Here is a 26,506-nt window from a genome sequence, read left to right on the forward strand (position 1 = left end):
CACTTTAGTCTCCTGAGTAGCTGGGACTACAGGTGCATGCCACCACGCCCAGTTAATTTTTCTATTTATTTATTTAGAGACAGAGTTTCGCTCTTGTTGCCTAGGCTGGAGTGCAATGGTGTGATCTTGGCTCACTGCAATCTCCACCTCCCGGGTTCAAGCGATTCTCCTGTCTTAGCCTCCCGAGTAGCTGGGATTACAGGCATGCGCCACCACACCTGGCTAATTTTTTTGTATTTTTAGCAGAGATGTGGTTTCTCCATGTTGGTCAGGCTGGTCTTGACCTCTCGATCTCAGGTGATCCACCCACCTCGGCCTTCCAAAGTGTTGGGATTACAGGCGTAAGCAAGCACGCTGGGGCAATTTTTCTATTTATTGTAGAGATGGGATTTGCCATGTTGCCCAGGCTGATGTGGAAGTCCTGGGCTCAAGCACTTTTCCTAACTTGACCTCCCAAAGTGTTGGGATTATAGGTGACAGCCACTGTACTTTGCCTTAACTTTTTCCTTTCTTTTTTGAACAGCGTCTCACTGTCACACAGGCTAGAGTACAGTGGCATGATCATAGCTCATTGCAGCCCCGACATCCCGGGCTCAGATGTAGGTGTTCAAGTGATCCTCCCACCTCAGCCTCTCAAGTAGTTGGGACTACAGGCATGCACCACCACACTAATTTTTGTATTTTTTTTGTAGAGACAGGGTTACACCATGTTGCCAGACTTAACTTTTAACTTTCCTTCTCTCATTGTTTGCTGGTTCCTCCTTTTCTTCCTGCCACTGAATGTTTATGTGTAGTCCTTGGTCATTGCGATGCAGGATTTTTCTTGGCCCCTTTGTTGGACTCGTGACAGGGCTGTCCCATTTAGTCAGCCCACCGCGCTCAACCCCTTGCAGGATGGAGCACGTGAGTGAGTGCAGGATCTGGCTGGCTGCTCTGGGCACTGGCAGGAACAAGCTCCGTGTCCAGAATGGCTAGCCAGATCCCGCACTTGCTCGCACACATGGATGGCGGTGCCAAGGTGAGGGTGCCCACAACCCCAGAACCCTAGAGGAAGTATTACAGTGCTCTCTTAGTTTTGCTGTCTGCAGACAGCTGTGTGTTAGCAGCTTAGTTGGCCCCTTGCCTCGTTGCATGGGGTGGCTGCCCTCCTCTGGTGAGGACAAAGGACCAGTGTGACAGTCTTTCTACGTACCCGCACTCGGTGGATCCTGAGCTCTCGTCTGGTGTCCAAGAAGAATGAGGTCACACAGGCAAATTGAAGGATAGTGAAGGCAGATAATTTTATTGAGCAAAGAAAATGGCTCTCAGTAGAGAGGGGAACTGGAAAGGGAACGGGAAAGGTAGGTTGCCTTCCCTGAAGTCAGGTTGCCCTTTGCCTGAAGTCAAGCCATTGCTCTGAAGTCAAGCTGTCTCTCTGAAGTCAAATCGTCTCTCTCTGAAGTCAAGCTGTCTCCCCCTCTACTGACTGAGTCGGGGGTCTTTCTTATGGGACTCAGAATGGAGAGTGTGGGCTCATTGGTTTGTGAGTATGCAAAAAACGTTAAAGTGAAGACACCACTCAATGGTGGGCATGCCAGTGTAGAAAACCAGTTAGGAGAGGTCGGGCGCGGTGGCTCGCGCCTGTAGTCCCAGCACTTTGGGAGGCCGAGGTGGGCGGATCACGAGATCTCCTGACCTGGCTAACACGGTGAAACCCCGTCTCTACTAAAAATACAAAAAATTATCCGGGCGTGGTAGCGGGCGCCTGTAGTCCCAGCTACTCGGGAGGCTGAGACAGGAGAATGGTGTGAACCCGGGAGGTGGAGCTTGCAGTGAGCCGAGATCGCGCCACTGCACTCCAGCCTGGGTGACAGCGAGACTCCGTCTCAAAAAAAAAAAAAAAAAAAAAAAAAAAAAACCCAATTAGGAAAGGGTAGCTATATATAAAATAGATGAAAAGCGGGGATTAGAGGAAAGCATGCCAAAGAGGAAGACAAGTTCTCAGTCTGGTCTGAGGATTTAACTTGTATCTTGGCTTTCAGGCTTTAAACTATCTTTGGCTTGGAGGTTGCACTGGGGACCTGCCCCTATTTACCTTGGCATTTGGCTGCCTCCTTTTGTTATCACTTGTACTTTGTCTGGCCGAGGCCTCTCCCTTGGCAGTGTCTTGTCAGCAGTACTCTCTGGGGCCTGATCCCTCCTGGTAATCTCTCCAGCTCAGATTTCTTCTTACACTTTGGATGCATATAATTAACTGTCCACTCCACATCTCTGCTTGAGTATTTCATAGACCCAAGCTCAACATGATTAAAACTGGCCTCTTGGATTTTCTCTCCCAAACCCACAACCTCTGGGGCATTCCTTCGCCTTCTTGTTTGATAGCAGACCCCTTGGAATTATTTTTGACCTGTTTTTTTCTTGTCTTACACATCTTATTTGTCAGAAAAACCTCTGGGGCATACATCCGGAATATATCCACAGAGTCTGACCTTTTGCAATCCTCTCCATGACATCTTTTGCCTGGATTACAGCAACCGTTGCAGAGCAGTCTTGTTGCTGCTCAGACCTTGGCCTCTGGCTTAGCATTTAGAGTGCCTGTGTAGGATGAGTCAGGTTGCTAAACAGCAATCCTCTGCCCAACATCTACGTTTTTTACTGAGTAAAAGCCAAAATTCCACCAGTGGGTTATGTGGTCCATTACATCTCTGACTTCACTTCCTTCTCAGCCTCTTGATCACTATGCTTCAGCTCGACTTACCTTCTTGCTGGATGTACTAGTCATAACACCACCTTTGTCTTTGTACCAAATGTGTCCTTTTCCTGGAGTATGTTTCCTAGGGAGCCTTCCAACTTATTCTGTTATAATTTATAAAGGATTTATAATTTATAATCATTTATAATTAAATATTAAATATGTCAACCATATTTAATAAGTTGATCATTGGCTGGGTAGGTGCAGTGGCTCATGCCTGTAATCCTAGCACTTTGGGAGGCTGAGGCGGGAGGATCACTTGAGTCTGGGAGGTAGAGGTTGCAGTGAGCCATGTTTGTGCCACTGCACTCCAGTCTGTATAACAAAGCGAGACTCTGTCTCAAAAAAAAAAAAAAAAAGTTGATCATCCTTTGGGACTTGACCATATATTAGGACACTTTTTTTTTTTTTGAGACAGTTTCCTTCTTGTTCCCCCAGACTGGAGTGCAATGGCATGATCTTGGCTCACTGAAACCTCTGCCTCCCTGGTTCAAGCAATTCTCCTGCCTCAGCCTCCCGAGTAGCCGTGCCTGGCTAATTTTTTCCTATTATTAGTAGATACAGGGTTTTACCATGTTGGCCAGGCTGGTCTGGAACTCCTGACCTCAGATGATCTGCCTGTTTCGGCCTCCCAAAGTGCTGGGACTAGAGGCATGAGCCACCACGCCCGGCATAGGACACTATTTAACTCTGTTTTGGGACTTTTTCTTTTCACTGGAGTATTTTTATTTTTATTAGAGGAGTTCATAATAAACAGTAATATATAGTAAGATAAGCCCATTTATAATTTTTGTTTTTGACATACCTTTTTTTCCTTTTTTTTTTGAGATGGAGTCTTGCTCTGCTGCCCAGGCTGGAGTGCAGTGGCGTGATCTCAGCTCACTGCAAGCTCTGCCTCCCAGGTTCACACCATTCTCCTGCCTCAGCCTCCCGAGTAGCTGGGACTACAGGTGCCAGCCAGCATGTGGAGCTAGTTTTTTGTATTTTCAGTAGAAACGGGGTTTCACTGTGTTAGCCAGCATGGTCTCGATCTGCAGACCTCATGATCTGCCCACCTCAGCCTCCCAAAGTGCTGGGATTACAGGCATGAGCCATCACACCTGCCCCCCCACTCCCCCACCCCCGCCCCCTTTTTTTTTGAGATGGAGTCTCACTCTGTAGCCCAGGCTGGAGTGCAGTGGCACAATCTCGGCTCACTGCAGCCTCCGCCTCCTGGGTCCTGGTTCAACCAATTCTCCTGCCTCAGCCTCCCAAGTAGCTGGGATTGCAGGCATGCGCCACCATGCCCAGCTAATTTTGTATTTTTAGTGGACGGAGTTTCACCATATTGGCCAGGCTGGTCTTGAACTCCTGACCTCGTGGTCTGCCCGCCTCAGCCTGCCGAAGTGCTGAGATTACAGGCGTGAGCCACTGTGCCCGGCCCCTTTTTTCCCGTTTAAATAGAAATTCAGTGGATCTCCTTCGCCTTTTTTTTTTTTTGAGATGAAGTCTTGCTCTGTCGCCCGGACTGGAGTGCAATGGTGCAATCTCGGCTCACTGCAACCTCTGTCTCCCAGGTTCAAGCGACTCTCCTGCCTCGGCCTCCTGAGTAGCTGGGATTACAGGCCACCTTTTTTTTTTTTCCCCCCAGAACCAAATGTCAGCTTACCTTCTCCACCTTTTATAAAAGCAACTTAAGAACAACAGCCAAGCTGGGCAAGGTGGCTTATGCCTGTAATCACAACACTTTGGGAGGCTTAAGGTGGGAGGATCAGTTGAGCCCAGGAGTTTGAAACCAACCTGGGTAACATAGTGAGACCCCATCTCTCCAAAAATTTAAAAATCAGCCCGGTGCAGCGACTTATGCCTGGAATCGCAGTACTTTGGGAGGCTGAGGCCAGCAGATCGCTAGAGCCCAGGAGTTAGAGACTAACCTGGGCAACATGGTGAAACTCTGTCTCTGTGAAAAGACAAAAAAATTAACGGGATGGTGGTATGCATCTGTAGTCCTAGCTACTCAGGAGGCTGAGGTGAGAAGATTGCTTGAGCCCAGGAGGTTGAAGCTGCAGTTAGCTGTGTTCGTGCCGCTGCACTCCAGCCTGGATGACAGAACAAGACCGTGTTTCAAAAAAAAAAAAAAAAGCAGGGGCTGGGTACGGTGGCTCAAGCCTGTAATCCTAGCATTTTGGGAGGCTGAGGCGGGTTGAGGTCAGCGGTTTGAGACCACCCTAACCAACATGATGAAACCCCGTCTCTATTAAATACAAAAATGAACCAGGCCTAGTGGCGCGCCCCTGTAACGCTAGCTACTCAGGAGGCTGAGGCAGGAGAATTGCTTGAACCTGGGAGGTGGAGGTTGCAGTGAACTGAGATCGCGCCATTGCACTACAGCCTGGGTAACCTTCCTGGAGCCCCAGGTACTTGGGAGGCCTAGGCTATAGCATGCTATGATCATCCCTGTGAATGTACTCCAGCATGGGCAAAACAGCAAGACCTGGCCTCTAAAAGGAAAAATGATTTATTATCTATATTTTGAGACAGGAGTCTAGCTCTGTCACCCAGACTGGAGTGCAGTGGCATGATCTTGGCTCACTGCAACCTCCACCTCCTAGGTTCAAGTGATTCTCCTGTCTCAGCCTCCCTAGTAGCTGGAATTACAGGTGCGCACCACTATGCTTGACTACTTTTTGTATTTTTAGTAGAGACTGGGTTTCACCACGTTGACCAGGCTGGTCTTGAACTTCTGACTTCAAGTGATCTGCCTGCCTTGGCCACCCAAAGTGCTGGGATTATAGGCATGAGCCACCACGCTCAGCCTAGGTTTTTTTTTTAAATCAATTTTCTTTTTTAATCAATCTGCTAAAAGGCTGCCACCTCACAGATTGACTACCAGGCCACCACACAGGATCTTAGGAGGCCAGGCTCCTCCCCCCTGCACAAGGCTCAAACTTCCCCTGCCTCCACCTCATTCTCCCAGTACGCAGGTGGGTCCTCAGTCTGTTGCAGGCATGTGCAGACAAGACCCCGGGCAGATTCCCTTATCTGCAGAAAAGCATCTGGTGTAAACACTTGTGGGGTTGGTCGGAGATTCTCCGGGGACCCCCCCTTATCTACCTCCTGCATCTATCACTAGCGGGACCTCATATAATTTTTGTATGAATTAAGAAAGTAAGCTGGGCATAGTGGTTCACATCTGTAATCCCAGCACTTTGGGAGGCCAGGGCAGGAGGATAGCTTGAGCCTGGAGTTCAAGACCAGCCTGGGCAACATGGTGAGATCTTGTCTCTACAAATAAAAAATTAGCTGGGTGTGGTGGCGTGTGCCTGTTGTCCCAGCTACTTGGGAGGCTGAAGTGGGAGAATTGCTTGTGCCCCAGTGGTCAAGATTGCAGTGAGTTGTAATCATGCCACAGCACTCCAGCCTGAGTGACAAAGCGAAACCCTGTCTAGAAAAAAAAGCAATCAATATACCAGCAGAGTCCTCATACCAGGATTTCTCATTTTCCTACAATGTATAATATTAATAGTAGGCATCTTATGTAGCATTTTCTCTTCAGCTATCAACAGTGAACATGACAAGGTGTTAGATCTCATACATGTTGTGTGTTCTCCACTTCTGATCACTATAGAATGAAACGTACTGTTCTAGGGATCAGTGTCCTTCAGTGATGTGGCTTTGGGCTTCACCCAGGAAGAGTGGCAGCATCTGAACCCTGCCCAGAGGACCCTGTACAGAGATGTGATGCTGGAGAACTACAACCTCCTCCTCTGTACAGAGACGTGATGCTGGAGAACTACAGCCTCCTCCTCTCAGTGGGTAAGGATTGTGTAATTTAAAACTCCAAATAACATTTATTTCCTTTTTAGCTGCTGATTGCAGATGGTTTCTTTGTATGATTATGAGTTAAAGGCTTGAAACTCAGGAGTTGAAGCTTGATTGATCCCTTTTGGGCACTGTAAAAAATATCTGTGGTGTTTTCCGTAATGAAATGCTCAAGTGGACCTATTTTTGTGCAGACACAGCTTTGTCCTCCACAGGCTATCTGGCCCACGTCCTGTGTCATTTTCATTCACAGGGTATTATATTACCAAACCAGTGGTGATTTGCAAGTTGGAGCATGGAGAGGTGCTGTGGATGTTAGAGGAAGAGTCCCCAAGTCAGAGCCACCTAGGTGAGTTAATAAGTATATAGGAATCTATAATCCCAGGGAGAAATTGGATCCTAGGGAGATAGTTCACATATTGACATCTTTGAAATTTTTCAGGAATACATTTTTAGAGTTACCAGAACTTTGGAAGTGACTAAGAAGAGCTGGCCTGCTTGCCTCAGATGTATATATTATTACACACCAGCAGATAACAGCTAAATGATCTTTGTTTTCTTCCAAAAACTTAATCCTTGCCTCTCTCAGTTTTGTCAAATGAATGTCATTTGACTCTTCCTTCTATATCATTTCAGTTATCTTCTTTTCATCATATATTATGTATTTATTCAATACGTATTAATTTGGCAGCTACGATGTTGGCAGTTCCATCTGTGTTAGAGATATAGCTCTAATACCATGGCTGTGTTCTATTGGTAGAAAAGAATGAGATGTAGTGTGCGCTTTGTGGAAGGGCCTTTTTGAAGTCAGTAGTTTAATAAACACAGATTTGAATCATGTGTCAGTGGAATATTCTGGCCAGATGGTATATCCTGTGTCGTGAACCTTAGGCCAGAGTGTCATTTGTGCAGGACAGCAGTGAGCCGGGCTGGGTGGAAGTCGGGGTAATGGGGAGCATGTGAGAGATGCTGTCAGACAGACTGCTCACTGGGGTGCTATATATTTGGAATTTGTAGCCAAAACAGAATTTGCTGCTAAGTTGGATTATGGGCATAAGAAAAAGCTAATAAGCATGATCTCAAAGGTTTTATACTGAGGCACTGGCTGTGTGATGATACCATTAACTGGATGGGAGAAAATGGGGAGAAACAGTTTTGGGAAGAAATAAGAGATAGACACATAAATTTAAACAAACATTCTTTGTATAAAATAGTAATGATGCCCAGTTGGATGTAAAACACTAAAAATAAAATACTGAAAAATAATCCAACATGTGAATCAGTTACCAGTTGATCTGAATTGTGTTCTAAAATCCTTGGTTTTTTTTCTTTTTCTTTTTCTTTCTTTTTTTTTTTCTTTTCTTTTTTTTTTGAGACAGTCTCTCTCTGTCTCACAGGCTAGAGTGCAGTGTTACAATCTTGACTCAGTGCAACCTCTGCCTCCCAGGCTCAGAGATTCTCATACCTCAGCCTCCCTAGTAGTTGGGACCACAGATGGTGTGTATCACCACACCTGACTAGTTTTGGTATTTTTAGTAGAGATGAGGTTTTGCCATCTTGACCAAGCTGGTCTCAAACTCCTGGCCTCAAGTGATCTGCCCCCCTTGGCCTCCCAAAGTGCTGGGATTACAGGTATGAGCCACTGCGCCTGGCCTCTAAATTCCTTTCGTTGTTAAGAAGAAATACTGTTGCATTAAATATAAATGGTAACATGTAATGAGTAAATGCTAAAAGAAAGTAATATGTGTAATTTCTAGACTTTTAAAGAGAAGAAAATGGAAAAGAAAAAAATTAAATGTATTGGATTAGACTAAAAAAAAAAAAAAAAAAAGACCAATGAGGCCGGGCTTGGTGACTCAGGCCTGTAATCCCAGCACTTTGGGAGGCCGAGGCGGGTTGGTCACCTGAGGTCAGGAGTTCGAGATCAGCCTGACCAGCATGGCAAAATGCCATCTCTACTGAAAGTACAAAAATTAGCTGGGTGTGGTGGTGGATACCTGTAATCCCAGCTATTCAGGAAGCTGAGGCAGGAGAAACTTCAACCCGGGAAGCAGACATTGGCGCGAGCAGAGATCGTGCCACTGCACTGCAGCCTGGGTGACAAGAGCAAGACTCCATCTCAAAACAAAACAAAAAAAAAAAAAAAAAAAAATGAAAGAGTGGGGAAAGGCCGGTAAAAATTAGAACAACTGGAAACTCTTAAGTGAAAAAGAGAAAACCAATCCAGTTATTTTAGAAGTCATAATACAGTGAAAGGGGCTAAACCATCTTACTAAAAGATGGATATTGTCAAATCAAAAACCAAGTTATATAAGCTCAGTACGGTGGCTCACTCCTGTAATCCCAGCACTTTGGGAGACCAACCCAAGAGGATTGCTTGAGGTCAAGAGTTTGAGGCCAGCCTAGGCAGCATAATGAGGATCCATCTGTACAAAAAATGAAAAATTAGGCCAGGCACGGAGGCTCCTGCCTATAATCCCAGCACTTTGGGAGGCCAAGGTGTGCGGATCACCTGAGGTTGGGAGTTCGAACCAGCCTGACCAACATGGAAAAACCCGTCTCTACTAAAAATACAAAATTAGCTGGGCGTGGTGGTGCATGCCTGTAATCCCAGCTACTTGGGAGGCTGAGGCAGGAGAATCACTTGAACCCGGGAGGCGGAGTTTGTGGTGAGCCGAGATTGTGCCATTGTACTCCAGCTTGGGCAATGAGAGTGAAACTCCTTCTCAAAAATAAATAAATAAATAAATTACCCAGACATGGTCGTACACCAGTAGTCTCAGTTTTGGGAGGCTGAAGTGGGAGGATCGCTTGAGCCCAGGAGTTTGAAGCTGCAGTGAGCTATGATCATGCCACTGCATTCCAGTCTGGATGACAGAGTAAGAGCCTGTCTGTAACAACAAAACAAAAATCAAGCTATATGGAGTTTGAGAATCATATATGAAATGTGAACAGGAAACCTTAGAATATAAAAGAAGTATAAATGATATATGGTCCAAATAATAAACAAAATAGAATGTTACCTCTCAGTGGACCCAAATTTAACTTTTGAGTTTATTTTTGACACAGTTCTTTTTTTTTTTTTTTTAAATGAGATGGAGTCTCACGTTGTCTTCCAGGCTGGAGTGCAGGTTGATCTCTTTTGATCCTATCTCAAAAAAAATTTTTTTTTTCTAACTTAGATAAACAAAGAGAAAATTTATATATATATATATATATATGTGTGTGTGTGTGTGTATATATGTATCTATATAAACTTGTACTGATGGGGTCTTGCTGTGTTGCCCAGACTGGTCTTGAACTCCTGGCCTTAAGCAATTCTTCCACCTCTGCCTCCCAGAATGCTAGTTTAGAGGCTTGATCCACTGTGCCTGGCCTACTTATATATTTTTTTTTTTTTTTTTGAGACGGAGTCCCGCTGTGTCTCCCAGGCTGGAGTGCAGTGGCGTGATCTCAGCTCACTGCAAGCTCCGCCTCCCGGGTTCCCGCCATTCTCCTGCCTCAGCCTCCCAAGTAGCTGAGACTACAGGCGCCCGCCACCACGCCCGGCTAGTTTTTTGTATTTTTTTAGTAGAGACGGGGTTTCACCATGTTAGCCAGGATAGTCTCGATCTCCTGACCTCGTGATCCACCCGCCTCGGCCTCCCAAAGTGCTGGGATTACAGGCTTGAGCCACCGCGCCCGGCCTTACTTATATTTTTTAATTGAATGAAACTCATTCTGTTTTTGCTGTTATCGTTTGAGTTAATTGGTCCCATTTATAATCTAAGAAGCATGATACTATTTTAGTGATCTATTTTTCTAAAGTTTGAAACATTTTGCTATGTTATTTCCTTAGCAATTATTTCAACATTACTCATCAGTTATGTCCAACTGTGATAAAATAAACTAAAATAGAAAAGAATAGAATGATGGAATTGCTTATAAGGATAATACAATAGTGAAGATCACTGTCACTATTATATCATGCTTCAGTTTTCTTATTGAGCTGCTTGAAGTATTGCATCACTTGTGACAAAAATATAAAAGAAGCCTGGAGAAACCTTATTTGTAGTTTCTTTCTTTCTTTTTTTTTTTTTAATTTTGTTTATTCATTTCTTTTTGAGATGGAGTCTCACTCTGTTGCCCAGGCTGGAGTGGAGCGGTGCAATCTCAGCTCATTGCAACCTCTACCTCTCAGGTTCAAGTGCTTCTACTGCCTCAGCCACCCGAGTAGATGGGACTACAGACACCTACTACTGTGTCCTGGCTTTTTTTTTTTTTTTGTATTTTTACTAGAGATGGGGTTTGCCATGTTGGCAAGGCTGGTTTTGAACTCCTGACCTCAGGTGATCCTCCTGCCTTGGCCTCCCAAAGTGCTGGGATTACAGGTGTCAACCACTGTACCTGACTCTTCCTTTTCTTTTTGTTTTGTTTCTTTTCTTTCTTTCTTTTCTTTCCTTTCTTTCTTTTTCTTTCTTTCTTTTTTCCTTCCTCCCTCCCCTCCCCTCCCCTCCCCTTTCCTTTCCTTTCCTTTCCTTGACACTGAGTCTTGCTCTGTCACCCAGGCTGGAATGCAGTAGCATGATCTCAGCTCACTGCAACCTCTGCCTCCTGGGTTCAAGCAATTCCCCTGCCTCAGCCTCCTGAGTAGCTGGGATTACAGGTGCGCACCACCACACCTGGCTACTTTTTGTATTTTTAGTAGAGACGTGGTTTCGCCATGTTGTCCGAGCTGGTCTGGAACGCTTGACTTCAGGTGATCCACCCTCCTCGGCCTCCGAAAGTGCTGGAATTACGGGCGTGAGCCACTGTGCCCAACTCTCTCTCTCTCTCTTTTTTTTTTTTTTTAATAATTCAATGGGCACAGTTGAAGTTGAGAACTTTTATTTTCTTCCGTTAATTGCAAAGAGTAGAAAATTGACAAGAGGAAGTCTCTTCACAATTATTAGGCAAATCAGAAGATGAAGCAGAAGCATTGTAGACTCTAGTAATTACAGTGTAATTGATCATATAAGTGAAATCTCAGACTATGAGTTACATGATGATATTCTAGATGAATAAAGGTATGCATATGATCCTGTTATAAGAACAGCCTGGGTCGGGTACAGTGGCTTATGCCTGTAATCTCAGCACTTTGGGAGGCCGAGGCAGGTGGATTTCTTGAGCCCAGTAGGTCAAGGCTGCAGTGAGCTGTGATGCTGCCACTGCATTACAGCCTGGGCAACAGGAGTTTGAGACCAGCCTGGATAACATGGCAAAAAACTCCATCTCTACAAAAAATACAAAAAATTAGCCAGGCATGGTAGTACATACATGTAATCCCATTTACTCGAGAAGCTGAGGTGGGAGCATCACCTGAGCCTGGGAAGTTGAGGCTGCAGTGAGCCATGATTATACCACTGCACAATCCAGCCTGGGTGACAGAGCCAGACACTGTGCCAAAAAAAAAAAAAAAAGCATGTGAATATGTCTCCTTTTCATAAGAAATATATTAACATTTATAATCTGTGGTAACTTATTCTTGTTTCTAGACTGCTGCATAGATGATAACCTGTTGGAGAAGAGACAGGAAAATCAAGACCAGCATTTGCAGAAAGTTGATTTTTTTCAGCAACAAAACACTGACTATGGACAGAAATGGTGTATTAGGAAAAACATTTTATCTTGACACAAACCCCATTCTATTAAGAAAAATACGTGGCAACTGTGACTCATATGGAGTGAATTTGAATTATATTTTGGAATTAATTATTAGTAATACAAGCTCCTTTATAAGGAACCCTTCTGAGTGTAATGCACATGGGAAAGTTTTCCTTTGTATGAAGCGTGAAAATCCTTATGCCAGAGGGAAACCTTTGGAATATGATGGAAATGGGAAAGCCGTCTTTCAGAATGAGGACCTATTTAGGCATCAAACTCTGAAGCAGTGTTTTGAATACAATCAGTGTGGGAAGGCTTTTCATGAAGAGGCAGCCTGCATTACCCATAAGAGAGTGTGCTCATGGGAGACCCTGTGAATATAGTGGACATGTGAGAGCCTTTCCGATAGACCAATATTCATTGTTCATCAGATAACTCACATAAGGGAGAGTTCCTATGAATTCAATGAATGTGAGAGGAGGTCTGGTGAGAAGCCACCTGTAAGTAAACACCACAGAGTTAATGGAGATGGAACACTATGAGTGTAATGCGAGAGAATAGTTTTGGCAAGAAATCACTCCTCATTCTACGAAGTTACAGAGGAGAGAAAACTTTTGACTGTAATAGAGATTTGAAAGTATTCTGCAAGAAGCCAAATTTCACTCAGCATCAAGAAACACGTATAGGAAAGAATGCCTATAAAATTAATCAGCATGCTAGTACATTTTGCCGTAAGCCAAAGCTTTCTGTATATCAGAAAACAGAGAGGAGAAAAACTCTATGAATGTAGTGAATGTGGGAAAACCTTCTACCAGAAGTCATCCCTCACAGCACATCAGAGAACACACACAGGGGAGCAACCCTATGAATATAATGAAACCTTTTACCAGAATCCTGACTTTGCTAAACATCAGAGAGACAACATAGAGGAAACCCTTGTCAACATCCTGAAGGCTCAGAAACCTTCACCTTCTTGGACTCATTCCATAGCAGAAACAACCCAGGTTGGGGTGAGAACACCCAATAAAGATGAGAAGTCTTTTGCCTAGAAGTGATGTTTCATTGAACAGCAAATAATTGACATTTTATCTTTTTTTCTTTTCTTTTGTTGTTATTTTTTTGAGACAGAGTTTCGCTCTTATTGCCCAGGCTGGAGTGCAATGGCGTGATCTTGGGTCACTGCAACCTCTGTCTCCCGGGTTCAAGCGATCCTCCTGCCTCAGCCTCCCAAGTAGCTGGGATTACAGGCGTGCGCCACCATGCCTGGCTAATTTTGTATTTTTAGGAGAGACGGGGTTTCACCATGTTGGTCAGGCTGTTCTTGAACTCCTGAGCTCAGGTGATCCACCCGCCTTGGCCTGCCAAAGTGTTAGGATTACAGGCGTGAACCACCACACCCAGCCCTTCTTTTTTTGTTGTTTTTTGTTTTTTTTTTGAATCAGAGTCTCACTCTGTTGCCCAGGCTGGAGTGCAGTGGCACAATCTCAGTTCACTGCAGCCTCCTCCTCCCAGGTTCAAGTGATTGTTGTGCCTCAGCCTCCCAAGTAGCTGGGACTATAGGCATGTGCCACCATGCTCAGCTAATTTTTGTATTTTTTGTAAAGACAGATTTTTACCATGTTGGCCAGGGTGGTCTGGAACTCCTGACCTCAAGTGATCTGCCCACCTTGGCTTCCCAAAGTGCTGAGATTACAGGTGTGAGCCACCATGTCTGGCCAATAATTGATATTTTTATTTATTATTTTGTTGAGATGGAGTCTCACTCTGTTGCCCAGGCTGGAGTGCAGTGGGCTGATCTCGGCTCACTGCAACCTCCGCCTCCTGGCTTCAAGCGATTCTTCTGCCTCAGCCTCCTGAGTAGCTGGGATTACAGGTGTGTGCCACCAGACCCAGCTAATTTCTGTATTTTTAGTAGAGACAGGGTTTCGCCATGTTGGCCAGGCTGGTCTTGAACTCCTGACCTCAGGTGATCTGCCTGCTTCGGCCTCCCAAAGTGCTGGGATTACAAGCATGAGGCACCGCACCTGGCCTTTATTCTCTTTTTATTCTTACCTTAGAATCACAAGATGGTAGTGCAGGAAGATTATACAGTATTTAACTATTTCTGCCTTATTTGAAAGATAAAATATATGGAGCCTGAGAGAATCAGTGAATTATTACAGGTCACTCCTTTGTTACTGATCAAGATAAGAGTTTATTCCGGGCGCGGTGGCTCACACCTGTATCCCAGCACTTTGAGAGGCCGAGGCAGGTGGATCACCTGAGATCAGGAGTTCGAGACCAGCCTGGCCAACATGGGGAAACCCTGTCTCTACTAAAAATACAAAAAATTAGCTGGGCGTGGTGGCAGGTGCCTGTAATCTCAGCTCCTCGAAAGGCTGGGGCAGGAGAATCGCTTGAACCTGGGAGGTGGAGGTTGCAGTGAGTTGAGATCGTGCCACTGCATGCCAGCCTGGGCAACAGAGCGAGACTCTGTTTCAAAAAAAGAAAGTTTCGTGGTTTCTTTATTCCTTTGCACAGCTGAAACAAGTCTTATCAAAAGAGTATGAAACTGTAATGAAATTCGAACAAATATTTAAAAATATTGTACTGAAGCATTCATTCTCTTTTTTAGAGTTTCTGTAAATTGTTCAACAATATTCCCAGTATTATATTCATAGGAAAACAGATAAACAGTACAACCTGAGTGTTTCCTACCACATCAGTTTTAATGAAGACACTTTTATATTAGGATCCTGTCATTTATAAATTGTTTGTATTTTAAATTTTTTTGTCTTAGTGACATAAATTGTTAATCATTGGGATACATGTGTTTACTTTCACCCAGTGAAAAATTGCATGTCTAAACTCAACATAATCTGGTCATAGAGATGTCTCCACATTGTTCAAATGGTCTCTTCTGTGTAGCATTTTAGGAAGTTGGATCCAGGAGCAGCAAGGTGGGCCAGATTTCTCCTAACTTTATTCTTAGCTCCTCTTTCCCAGCATTACCTTTACATTTTCCCAAGACCAGTAGAAAATGAACAGATCCCAGGTGAGTTGTTTAGTTGTTATTATCAGCTTTATTTATAATGCATTGTATGAGGCTTTTAAGGGTCATTAGAATGGAAATGTAGAAATCAACAGGAAAATAGACAATAGCAGACTGATAGCATGATTTAATATATAGGTAAGTACAAGTTTTATGGTCTTTCATAGTTATCAAAATTGAGCTGTAAATTTGAATATTTTTGATAGCCATTGCACAAGGCAGACATCTGTCACATGATTTATATTTCCATAAAGAAAAACAGTATTGATTATGAATGGGGCGTGAAAACTTCCTGGCAGTGAGTCTGAAATTGTTCTCTTTTTGCACTCCGGATGGGCCATGAAGTGTACAACCTTCCAATAACTTCAATAAAAGAAATTCAGCCTCTTTCAGTAGTTCTTCAGTGGGAACAAAGGACTCAAGAGCTATGAGAAAACTCAGTGAATATAGGTTTTCAGAGAATCAAAATATTGTAGTCTGGTATAGTATGTAGATTAGTAGAGTAACCACTAGCCATATGTGGATATTGAAATATAATTAAAATCTGTTTCATAAGTCACATAGTAACATTTTAAGTGCTTAGTTGCCACATGTGGCTAGTGGCTACCAAGTTGGACAGCACTGCTCTAAGCCATTTTCTGGTGTTGCTGCTTGATACAAGGATAAAATATAGAGGATCTGGAGGAAGAAATCAAGTGCATCTTCAGACTATTTCAGTAAATGATTTTTTTCCCCATTTAGGTGTATTTATGGGGTAGTATAGACAGTTCGCAGTTACACTCTCTGGCATTTGTGCCTGTAATTCTATTTCACATTTCAGACCTTTCTTTTCTGAACAAACCAGAAGAGGTAAAGGAACTGAGAAAGTGTGATTTACGGTATAAATTGAAATGGATATATTATGTTCAAATATTAATATAATAGTTGATAAACCAAGATTCAGAGCAAAACCAAAATACATTACAAAAAGTATGAATGGCTGAATTTCTTATCCAAGACAGACTATCATACCGGGTTTAAAAAACCAGAATACAGCCATATTGTTTCTTAAAAACATGCTTTTAAGAAATCTAAAAGGCTGGGCGGGGTGGCTCACACCTGTAATCCCAGCACTTTGGGAGGCCAAGGTAGGCAGACACCTGAGGTTGGGAGTTTGAGACCAGCCTGACCAACATGGAAAAACCTTGTCTCCACTAAAAGTACAAAATTAGCTGGGCGTGGTGGTGCATGCCTGTAATCCCAGCTACTCGGGAGGCTGAGGCAGGAGAATCGCTTGAACCTAGGAGGTAGAGGTTGTGGTGAGCCGAGATTGCGCCATTGCATTACAGCCTGGGCAACAAGAGTGAAACTGCTTCTCAAAAAAAAAAAAAAAAAAAAAAAAAAAAATCTAAGAGATGAAGGAAGGAAAGCAAAGAAATGGGAAAAATATTTTTGGCAAAAGCAATTAAAAGGCAAATAAGAGCACCTTTATTTATATCAAAGTGGAACTTGTACCCATAATGATATGAAAATAGATATCACACAATGATAAATAGCAAAATTAGACAAGAGGATAAAAGTCATCTTTTTATGTAGCCAAATAGAAAAGCAGCTGCTACCTTGGTTATTGAAAACTATTAAGAGAGGCAAAAACCTCTTTCAGCTTATGACAGATCAAAGAGGTTAAAAATAAGGCAAGATAGCTAACTATCCTGTATTCTACCCAATGGAATATTTTACTCTTCAAGGAAAAATTGCAAAGATTGAAGAGATAATCATACCTAAAATTCAGTGGTATTTATTCTGTGTCAGATGGTTTTCTAAATATCTTAAATTTATATAATCTAATCTCTACAGCAAACGTGTAACATGGATATCATTGTTTTCCCAAAATAAAACTGAAGTAAAAAGATTAAGTGCCGTGTCTATTATGGGATCTAGGTCAACAAATTTTTCATCCCTCTTTTTTCATCATTACATCATATTCTGGTCACTAAGAACATTTTTTTGTTGTTTTTTTGATACAGAGTCTTGCTCTATCACCCAGGCTGGAGCGCAGTGGCATGATCTCAGCTCGCTGCAACCTCCGCCTTTCAGAATCAAGCGATTCTCCTGCCTCAACCTCCCGATTAGCTGGGATTACAGGCGCGTGCCACCATGCCTGGCTAATTTTTTGTATTTTTAAATGAGATGAGGTTTCATTGTGTTAGCCAGGATGGTCTAGATCTCCTGACCTCGTGATCGGTCCACCTCGGCCTCCCAAAGTGCAGGGATTAGAGGCGTGAATCACCGTGCCTGGCCCAGCAAAATTTTTTTCTTTTTTTTTTTGAGATGGAGTTTTGCGCTTGTTGCCCAGGCTGGAGTACAATGGCGTGATCTCCGCTCACTGCAGCCTCCGCCTCCTGGGTTCAGGCAATTCTGCCTCAGCCTCCCAAGTAGCTGGGATTACAGGCATGTGCCACCACGCCTGGCTAATTTTTTGTATTTTTAGTAGAGACAGGGTTTCGCTGTGTTAGCCAGGATAGTTTCCATCTTCCGACCTCAGGTGATCCCCCCGCCTGGGCCTCCCAAAGTACTGGGATTACAGACGTGAGCAACTGTGCCTGGCCCGAACATTTTTAATACTAAAAAATCGAAATTTATTAAGAAGTAGAATTTTGAGGCCAGGTGCGGGCCCACGCCTGTATTCCCAGCACTTTCGGAGGCCAAGGTGGGCGGATCACCTGAGGTCAGGAGTTCGAGACCAGCCTGGCCGACTTGGCAAAACCCCGCCTCTACCAAAACTACAAAAAAAAAAAAAAAAAAGTCGGGCGTGGTGGCGGGCGCCTGTAGTCCCAGCTACTCAGGCTGAGGCAGGAGAATTGTTTAAGCCGGGAGGCGGAGTTTGGAGTGAGCCAAGATGGCTCTACTGCACTCCAGCCTGGGTGACAGAGCAAAACCCTGTCTCAAAAAAAAAAAAAAAAAAAAAAAAAAAAAGAATTTCAAGATAATACATCCTTGTGAGCTTTAAAACGGAAAGGAATAGATAGATTACTTACGATATATAATCATAAAATAAGTCATCCCTTAAATAAAACTTTGGACTTAAGATAAATCCAAATTATTAATTATCTGGAATAAATCGTAAGGCGAATACATGACAACTTTAGGGCAACAAGTAAATTTATTGCAGAATACTGTAACTTACTTTTAAAACTAAACTGAAAATAATTATGAATTATATATTTGCTCAAATAAACTGGAAAAAAAGCAAAGCAGGACAAGGTTAGGATAAAATCATAAATGAATATAATTAAAACATAATAAGGAGCAAAGCTAAATGTAAAACTAAAAGCAGTTTGTTGCAACTGGTCATAAAAGTGATTAAATCTAAAGTTGGCATTAATAAGGAAGCAAGGTAATAAAGCAAAAATATAAATAACTTTGAGAAAGTACACCTAATAGCAAAATCTTGTAACACAACAAACAAAAATCACAAAAAATATAGGGAGACTACATCGAGGATTATACCAAAGAATAAATACAGCATGTTCTATTAGAATATCCTCTCCATGAAAGTAGTAATTTTGATCACAACAATCTTTCCAACACTGTAATAGCAGATGCTCAATATATATTCACTGAATAAATGACTGACCAAATAGGGTATATATCAAATAACGTATGGCTTCTTCAACAATAAGAAACTTACAGGAGGCCGGGAGTGGTTGCTTACTCCTGTAATCCTAGTACTTTGGGAGGATGAGGTGAGAGGATCACTTGAGGCCAGGAGTTTGAGACCAGCCTGGGCAACATGGCAAAATCCTGTCTCTACAAAAAAATATGAAAAAATTAGCTGGGTATGGTGGCCTATGCCTGTAGTCCTGGCTACTTGGAAGAATCACCTGAACCCATGAGGTCAATGCTGTGGTGAACAGCGATCACGCCAGCCCAGGCGACAGAGACAGACCCTGGCTCAAAAAGAAAAACCAAAACAAAAACACTCCCCAACTTCTTGGAGATACTACATCAACACATTTAACTTGAATACAGAATAATTATATGAAAGTCACTAGGCTGGGTGCAGTGGCTCATGCCAACGTGGGAGGATTGCTTGAGGCCAGGAGTTCAAGACCAACCTGGCCAACATAGACTCCATCTCTAAAAAAGTGAAAAAAACTTAAAAAGTCACTAGCTAACAGGTAATTAGATACACGTTTATTTATTTATTTTTATTTATTTGTTTTTGAGATGGAGTCTCGCTCTGTCACCCTGGCTGGAGTGTAATGGTACGATCTCAGCTCACTGCAATCTCTATCTCCTGGGTTCAAGCAATTCCCATGTCTCAGCCTTCTGAGTAGCTGAGATTATAGCCGCCGGCCACCACGCCCAGCTAATTTTTGTATTTTCAGTAGAGACAAGGCTTTACCATGTTGGCCAGGCTGAGCTTGAACTCCTGACCTCAGCTGATCTGCTCGCCTCCACCTCCAAAGTGCTGGGATTACAGGCGTGAGCCACCACGCCTGGCCTAGATACAAATGTTAAACATGTTAGCCAATAACAAGTTGCAAATAGAAATGGAAGAAAAATGGGAATACTTGTAATGTCAAAAATGAAAAATTAGGCATAAATTTAGTTTCATTGAGAAAAATACATTGGAGCAAAGTCCTGAAGGAGGAATCATAAAAAATACTAAATCCAATAGAAGGCTTAAAAAGAGAAAAAAGATCAAAGAACAGCTGGAACAAGAAGAAAGATAGAAACAAATAGGTTATAGACTTAAACAGTCACATCAGTATTCATGTTACATATAAATGCCCCAAATATCCAAAGGCAGATATTGCCAAATTGGATTTTAAAAAAAGCAATGCCCATTTATATACTATAGACAAGAAGCTCATATTCATATAAAGACAGAAATAGCATAAAAGTAGAAGGATTGAGGCCGGCGTGGTGGCTCATGCCTGTAATCCCAGCACTTTGGGAGGCCAAGGCAGGCGGATCTCTCGAAGTCAGAGGTTTGAGACCAGCATGGCCAACATGATGAAGCCCCATCTCTACTAAAAGTACAAAAAAATTAGCAGGGCATGGTGGCTGGCACCTGTAATCCCAGCTACTTGGGAGGCTGAGGCCAGAGAATCTCTTGAACCCGGGAGGCAGAGGTTGCGGTGAACCAACATTGAGCCATTGCGCTCCAGCCTGGGCACAGAGCAAGACTCCGTCTCCAAAAAAAAAAAAAGTAGAAGGATTGTACAAGGTATACCTGCTAACACTAATTAAATTGATATGCCAAGCTAACACTAAACAGACAGATTTCTCTTTTTTTTTTCTTTGAGACCGAGTCTTGCTCTCTTGCCCAGGCTGGAGTGCAAGGGTGCCATCTCGGCTCATGGAAACCTCCACCTCCCAGGTTCAAGCGATTCTCCTGCCTCAGCCTCCCCAGTAGCTGGGATTACAGGCAGCCACCACCATGGCCAGCTAATTTTGGTATTTTTAGTAGAAACGGGGTTTCACCATATTGGCCGGGCTGGTCTCGAACTGCTGACCTTGTGATCTGGCTGCCTTGGCCTCCCAAAGTGCTGGGATTACAGGCACGAGCCACCGAGCCTGGCCTAAACAGGCAGACTTCGTATCAGATTAAATATCAGACAGGATATTTCAAAACAGAGCATTACAAATTGAGTATCCCCAACCTGAAACCTGAAATGCTTTGAAACTTTTTGAGCACTGACATGATGCTCAAAATAAATGTTCAGAGGAGCATTTCAGATTTCAGATTTTTGCATTAGGGATGCTGAAGCTGTTTACAAGTAGAAGGCAAATATTCCAAAATCTGAAAAGATGCAAAATCTGAAACACTTCTGGTCCCAAGCATTTCGGATAAGGGATAGTCAATCAACCTGTATCAGGGCTAAAAAGAAACTTATATAATGATAAACAAGTCAAGAGGACACAAAAATCCTAAATGCTTATCTACCTTGTAGTTCTATAACTTTTGCTTATTTGTCTTGTAGTTCTATACAAATCCTAAATGCTTATCTCCCTTTTAGTTGTATATATTCTTCAAAATATTCTTCAAAATATGTGAAACAAAAAGTTACAGAACTGCGAGGAAAAGTAGACAGTTGCACAATTATAGTCAGAGACTTTAAAATCCTTAGTAACTGATAGAACAAATAGAAAACTCTGGACCGGGTGCAGTGGCTCACACTTGTAATCCCAGCACTTTGGGAGGCTGAGATAAGTGGATCACCTGAGGTCAGGAGTTCAAGACCAGGCTGGTCAACACGGTGAAATCCCGTCTCTACTAAAAAAAAATACAAAAAATTAGCCAGATGTGGTGGCATGTGCCTGTAATCCCAGCTACTCGGGAGGCTGAAGCAGGAAAATCACTTGAACCCAAGAGGCAGAGGTTGCAGTGAGCCGAGATTGTGCCATTGCACTCGAGCCTGGGCAACAAGAACAAAACTCTGTCTCAAAAAAAAAAAAAAAAAAAAAAAAAAAAAAAAGAAAAAGAAAAAGAAAAAGAAAAGAAAAGGAAAAGAAAAGAAAAATCTGTAAGGGTATACAATATCTAAGGAAAACTATCAACACAACTAACTTGACCTAACTGACATTATTACTACACACTATAACAGAATATACATTATTTTCATGTGCACCTAGGATATTTACCAAGACAGATCACATTCTGGGCCATAAAACAAATCTTGATAAGTATTAAAGGATTCAAGTCATGCAAAATAGGTTCTCTGACCACAGTGGGATTAAATTAGAAATCAGTAATAGAAAGCTATTGGAAAAATAACCAATCATTTGGAAACTAACACACTTCTAAATCACCCATAGGATGCAGTCAAAATTGAAATGGAAATTGTAAAGTATTTTGAACTGACTGAAAATGGAAGTGCAACATATGAAAATTAGTGATATGTACTAAATAGTATTTAGAATTTATAGCAGGCCAGGCACGGTGGCTGATGCCTGTAATCCCAGAACTTTGGGAGGCTGAGGCAGACAGATCACTTGAGGTCAGGAGTTCAAGACCAGCCTGTCCAACATGGTGTAAACCCCGTCTCTACTAAAAATATAAAAATTAGCCAAGTGTAGTGGCGGGTGCTTGTAGTCCCAGCTACTCGGGAGGCTGAGGCAGGAGAATTGCTTGAATCTGGGAGGTGGAGGTTGCAGAGAGCCGAGATTGCGTCATTGTGCTACAGCTTGGGCAACAAGAGCAAAACTCCATACTGCCCCCCCACCTCCCCCCCCAAAAACCCGAAAGAATTTGTAGCATTAAATACTTGTTAGTAAATAATTTCATTTCAGATCTATTTTTTTGTAAACATATGGCAAGATATTCAAATAAATATATTTGAATATAACATAATAAAATATACCGTTGACCCTTGAACGACACGGGTTTGCACTATGTGGGTCCTCTTACACATAGATTTTCTTCCATCTCTGCCACCTGTGAGATGGCAAGACCAACCCTTCCTCTTCCTCCTCCACCTCCTTAGCCTATTCCACGTGAAGATAATGAAGATAAAGACCTTTATGATGATCCAGTTCCACTTAATTAATAGTAAATATATTTTCTTTTTCTTACGATTTTGTTAATAGCATTTTCTTTAGCTTACTTTATTGTAAGAATATAGTATGTAATACTTATACCAAGTATGTATTAATTGACTGTTTATGTTATTGGCAAAGCATCTGATCAACAGTAGGCTACTAGTAGTTATTTTGACTGCGAGGGGTAGGGGCAGTGGCAGTGCCTCTAACCCCTGAATTTTTGTTTTTCTTTTCTTTTTTTTTGAGATGGAGTGTCACTCTGTCACCCAGGCTGGAGCACAGTGGTGTGATCTTAGCTCACCACAACCTCTGCCTCCCAGGTTCAAGTGATTCTCCTGCCTCAGCCTCCTGAGCAGCTGGGACTATAGGCATGCCCCACCATGCCCAGCTAATTTTTATATTTTTAGTAGAGACAGGATTTCACCATGTTGGCCAGGCTGATCTCAAACTCCTGACCATAAGCATTCTGACTGCCTTGGCCTCTCAATGTGCTGGGATTACAGGTGTGAGCCACCACACCTGGCCAAGATCTGTTATTTCTTACTCTGTCTCCCCTCTTCAGCTTCCTCTTACCTAGACTGGATTGGCAGCTTGTTAGTGTTTCTGTAGCACTTTCCTTGCAGAGATTACATGGGCCCTGCCCATTTCAATACATCTGGTTTTGGGCCCATTATATGAAAGATTATGTATAGGATTCCCAAATTGCAATTCTTTTTCTAAAATTCCATTGTCTTTTTTGTTCTACTACTGCAGAGGAGAAAGCTGAAGCTAGGATACCTCTCTTTCCTGTGTAGTCAGCTCTTCTTTCATCTGGAACTTGTGAGATTTTGTCCTTGTCATTCAGAATTATATAAATGTATGTGTCAGTGTGCCTTTTACATTAACTCTAGGTTGGTATTTTTCTATTCTTTCAATTGTTTAGATATTTCATTCCACTCTTCTTACTTATGTGGATTTTGAGAATTTTGCTGTAATTCTTTTCCTTTTTTTCTAGTGTTCTCCTCCCCTCCTACCCCCTGGTGGGTTCTTTTAAGATTTTCTCTTTGTCTTTGATTTTAAGATTTTCTCTTTGTCTTTGATTTTCTTTGAACGTGATATGTCTAATTGTGTGTTGTATTTATTTTTCTTGGTCCTTGGTGTTTTCTGAGCTTTCTGGATCTGTCATTAGTTTTGGAATGTTTTGGCCATTATTACTTCAGATATTTCTTCTTCATTCTCACTTGCTTTTCTTTTTGGTGTTTTAATTATGAGTATGTTATACCTTTTGATGTTGTTCTACAGTTCTTAGTTTTTTGTTTTTGTTTTTTGTTTTTTTTTTTTTTTGAGACAGTCTTACTCTGTCCCCCAGGCTGCAGTGCAGCGGTGCGATCTCGGCTCACTGCCACCTCCACCTCCCAAGTTCAAGCTATTCTCTTGCCTCAGCCTCCCAACTAGCTGGGATTACAGGTGTGTGCCACCATGCCCAGTTAATTTTTGTATTTTTAGTAGAGATGGGGTTTCACCAGTTTGCTAAGCTGGTCTGGGGCTCCTGACCTCAAAAGATCCACTTGCCTCGGCCTCCCAAAGTGCTGGGATTACAGGCATGAGCCACCACTCCTGGCCTTTTTTTTTTTTTTTTGAGACGGAGTTTCGCTCTTGTTGCCCAGGCTGGAGTGCAATGGCGCAATCTCGGCTCACCGCAAACTCCGCCTCCCAGGTTCAAGCGATTCTCCTGCCTTGGCCTCCCTAGTAGCTGGGATTACAGGCATGCGCCACCACGCCCGGCTAATTTTGTATTTTTAGTAGAGATGGGGTTTCACCATGTTAGCCAGGCTGAACTCGATCTCCTGACCTCATGATCCGCCCACCTTGACCTCCCAAAGTGCTGGGATTACAGGCATAAGCCACCGCGCCCGGCCTTTTTTTTTTTTTAATGCTATTTCTCTTCACATTTCACTCTGGGAAGTTTCTGTGGACCTATCTTGACCTATTTTCCCTCCTTTGCTAGTTCTGAGAGTGGATCTTTCTTGGATTTTCTCCATAAGAAATTGGTGAGGTTCCTAGAGGGGAGCTCCATGAATGTTTGTACCCTACTAAGAGTGTTGTTCCCAGGAGTTTCTCACATTCAGCCTCTAGCAGTTTTCATATTAAACATTTAAGTGCCCCTACCGATTTATGGCTCTGGTAGCATCTGCTCCAGGTAAGCAGATCTTGGCTGTGACTCTGGATGTGCCAGCCTCTCCACATTTTAAGGCGTCGGTTTGACTTGCAACCTCAATTTTTGATGAGTTCAAGGAAAGTCATTGACTTTGTCCAGTTTTTCTTGTTGTAAGGATGGAAGTGACAACTTCTAGGCTTTTTATAAGTCAGAGATGAAACCAAAGTGTTTTTCATTAATTCTGATCTCTTTTATTAATGTATCTTTCAATATAAAGACTCAAATCTTTAAACTCAAAATATCTTAGTTTTTTTTTTAAATTTTTTTTTTAATTTTTTTTTTTGAGATGGAGTCTGGCTCTGTTGCCCAGGCAGGAGTGCAGTGGCATGATCTTGGTTCACTGCAACCTCTGCCTCCTGGGTTCAAGCGATTCTCCTGCCTCAGCCTCCCGAGTAGCTGGGATTACAGGTGTGCACCGCCATACCCAGCTAATTTTTGTATTTTTAGTAGAGATACGATTTCACCATGTTGGCCAGGCTGGTCTGGAACTCCTGACCTCAGGTAATCCGCCCACCCCGGCATCCCAAAGTGCTGGGATTACAGGCGTGTGAGCCACGGTGCCCGACCTTAATTAGCTTTGGATTAATTCTCTTCCATCTGTTCCTTTAATTTCCTGGAACTCTTAATATTTACATGTTGGGGCCTCTGGTTATGTCAGCCAAACCACTGTCTTTGTGTACTAATTACTTAGCTTGGACTTAGTTTCTCAGGATTTTGGTTTATTTTAAATGGGGATAGTCATTGCTTTTTTCATTTTTGTTTTGGGGATAATGTCTCACTTTGTTTCCCAGGCTGGAGTGCAGCGACATGATCACAACTCACTGTGGCCTTGACCTCCTTGGCACAAATGATCTTCCTGCCTCAACCTCTTCAATAGCCAGGACAGCCACACCTAGCTAATTTTTTCAACTTTTTGTAGAGGTGGAGTCCTTCTATGTTGTCCAGGCTGGTCTTGACCTCCTGGGCACAAGCAGTCTCCCCATCTCAGCCTCCCAAAGTGCTGAGGTTACAGGCATGAGCCGCTGCGCATGGCTATTGTCCTTTTCATGAGCAAGGCAGTATCTTTCCTGAGTCTTTGACAGACAGGCTGTCTCTTGAGCAGGTGACACCCAACAGACAGTAAAGGACAAGTCAGTTTCTACTTTTGCTGGTGACAAATCAGTTGGAAAACTTACTCTTAGATTCTGAGGAAAGAAGGTTTGGATCTCCTTGTGTACTTGGCAGTCTCTATCTTCTGTTCTTTGTTTTAGGAGATTTTTACAATTTTTTCATACACAGCAGGTCCTTGAATAACTTCATTTGGTTCAGTATGATTTCCACCAATGTCATTTCATTATAATGTTGATGAGGAAAAAGATCAATTCCTGGTTGAGGACCATTTACTGTATAGAGTTTACATGTTCTCCTAATGTCCACGTGGGTTTTTCCCAGCTATCCCAGTTTCCTCCCACATCCCAAAGATGTACAAGTTAGGCCAATTGGTGTGTCTAGATTGTTCCAGTCTGAGTGAGTGTGGGCAGGTATGTGAGTGTGCCTTGCGATGGGATGGTGTTCTGTCCAGAGTGGGTTCCTGCCTTGTGCCCTGAGATGCCAG

The 26,506-nt window shown here is 42.9% G+C and overlaps 1 protein-coding gene across 1 annotated transcript; it reads left to right on the forward strand.

Moving 5' to 3' along the window:
- Positions 1–6,492: 6,492 nt before the first annotated feature.
- On the forward strand, positions 6,493–12,841 carry ZNF487 (zinc finger protein 487). Its single transcript, XM_025397341.1, is given in 4 exon segments — positions 6,493–6,526; positions 6,786–6,881; positions 12,046–12,116; positions 12,118–12,841. Coding segments are annotated over 4 exon segments (615 nt in total). The 3' UTR covers positions 12,532–12,841.
- Positions 12,842–26,506: the final 13,665 nt, after the last annotated feature.

The sequence above is a fragment of the Theropithecus gelada genome, chromosome 9 (assembly GCF_003255815.1).
Source record: "Theropithecus gelada isolate Dixy chromosome 9, Tgel_1.0, whole genome shotgun sequence".
In the NCBI taxonomy this organism is placed as follows: domain Eukaryota; kingdom Metazoa; phylum Chordata; class Mammalia; order Primates; family Cercopithecidae; genus Theropithecus; species Theropithecus gelada.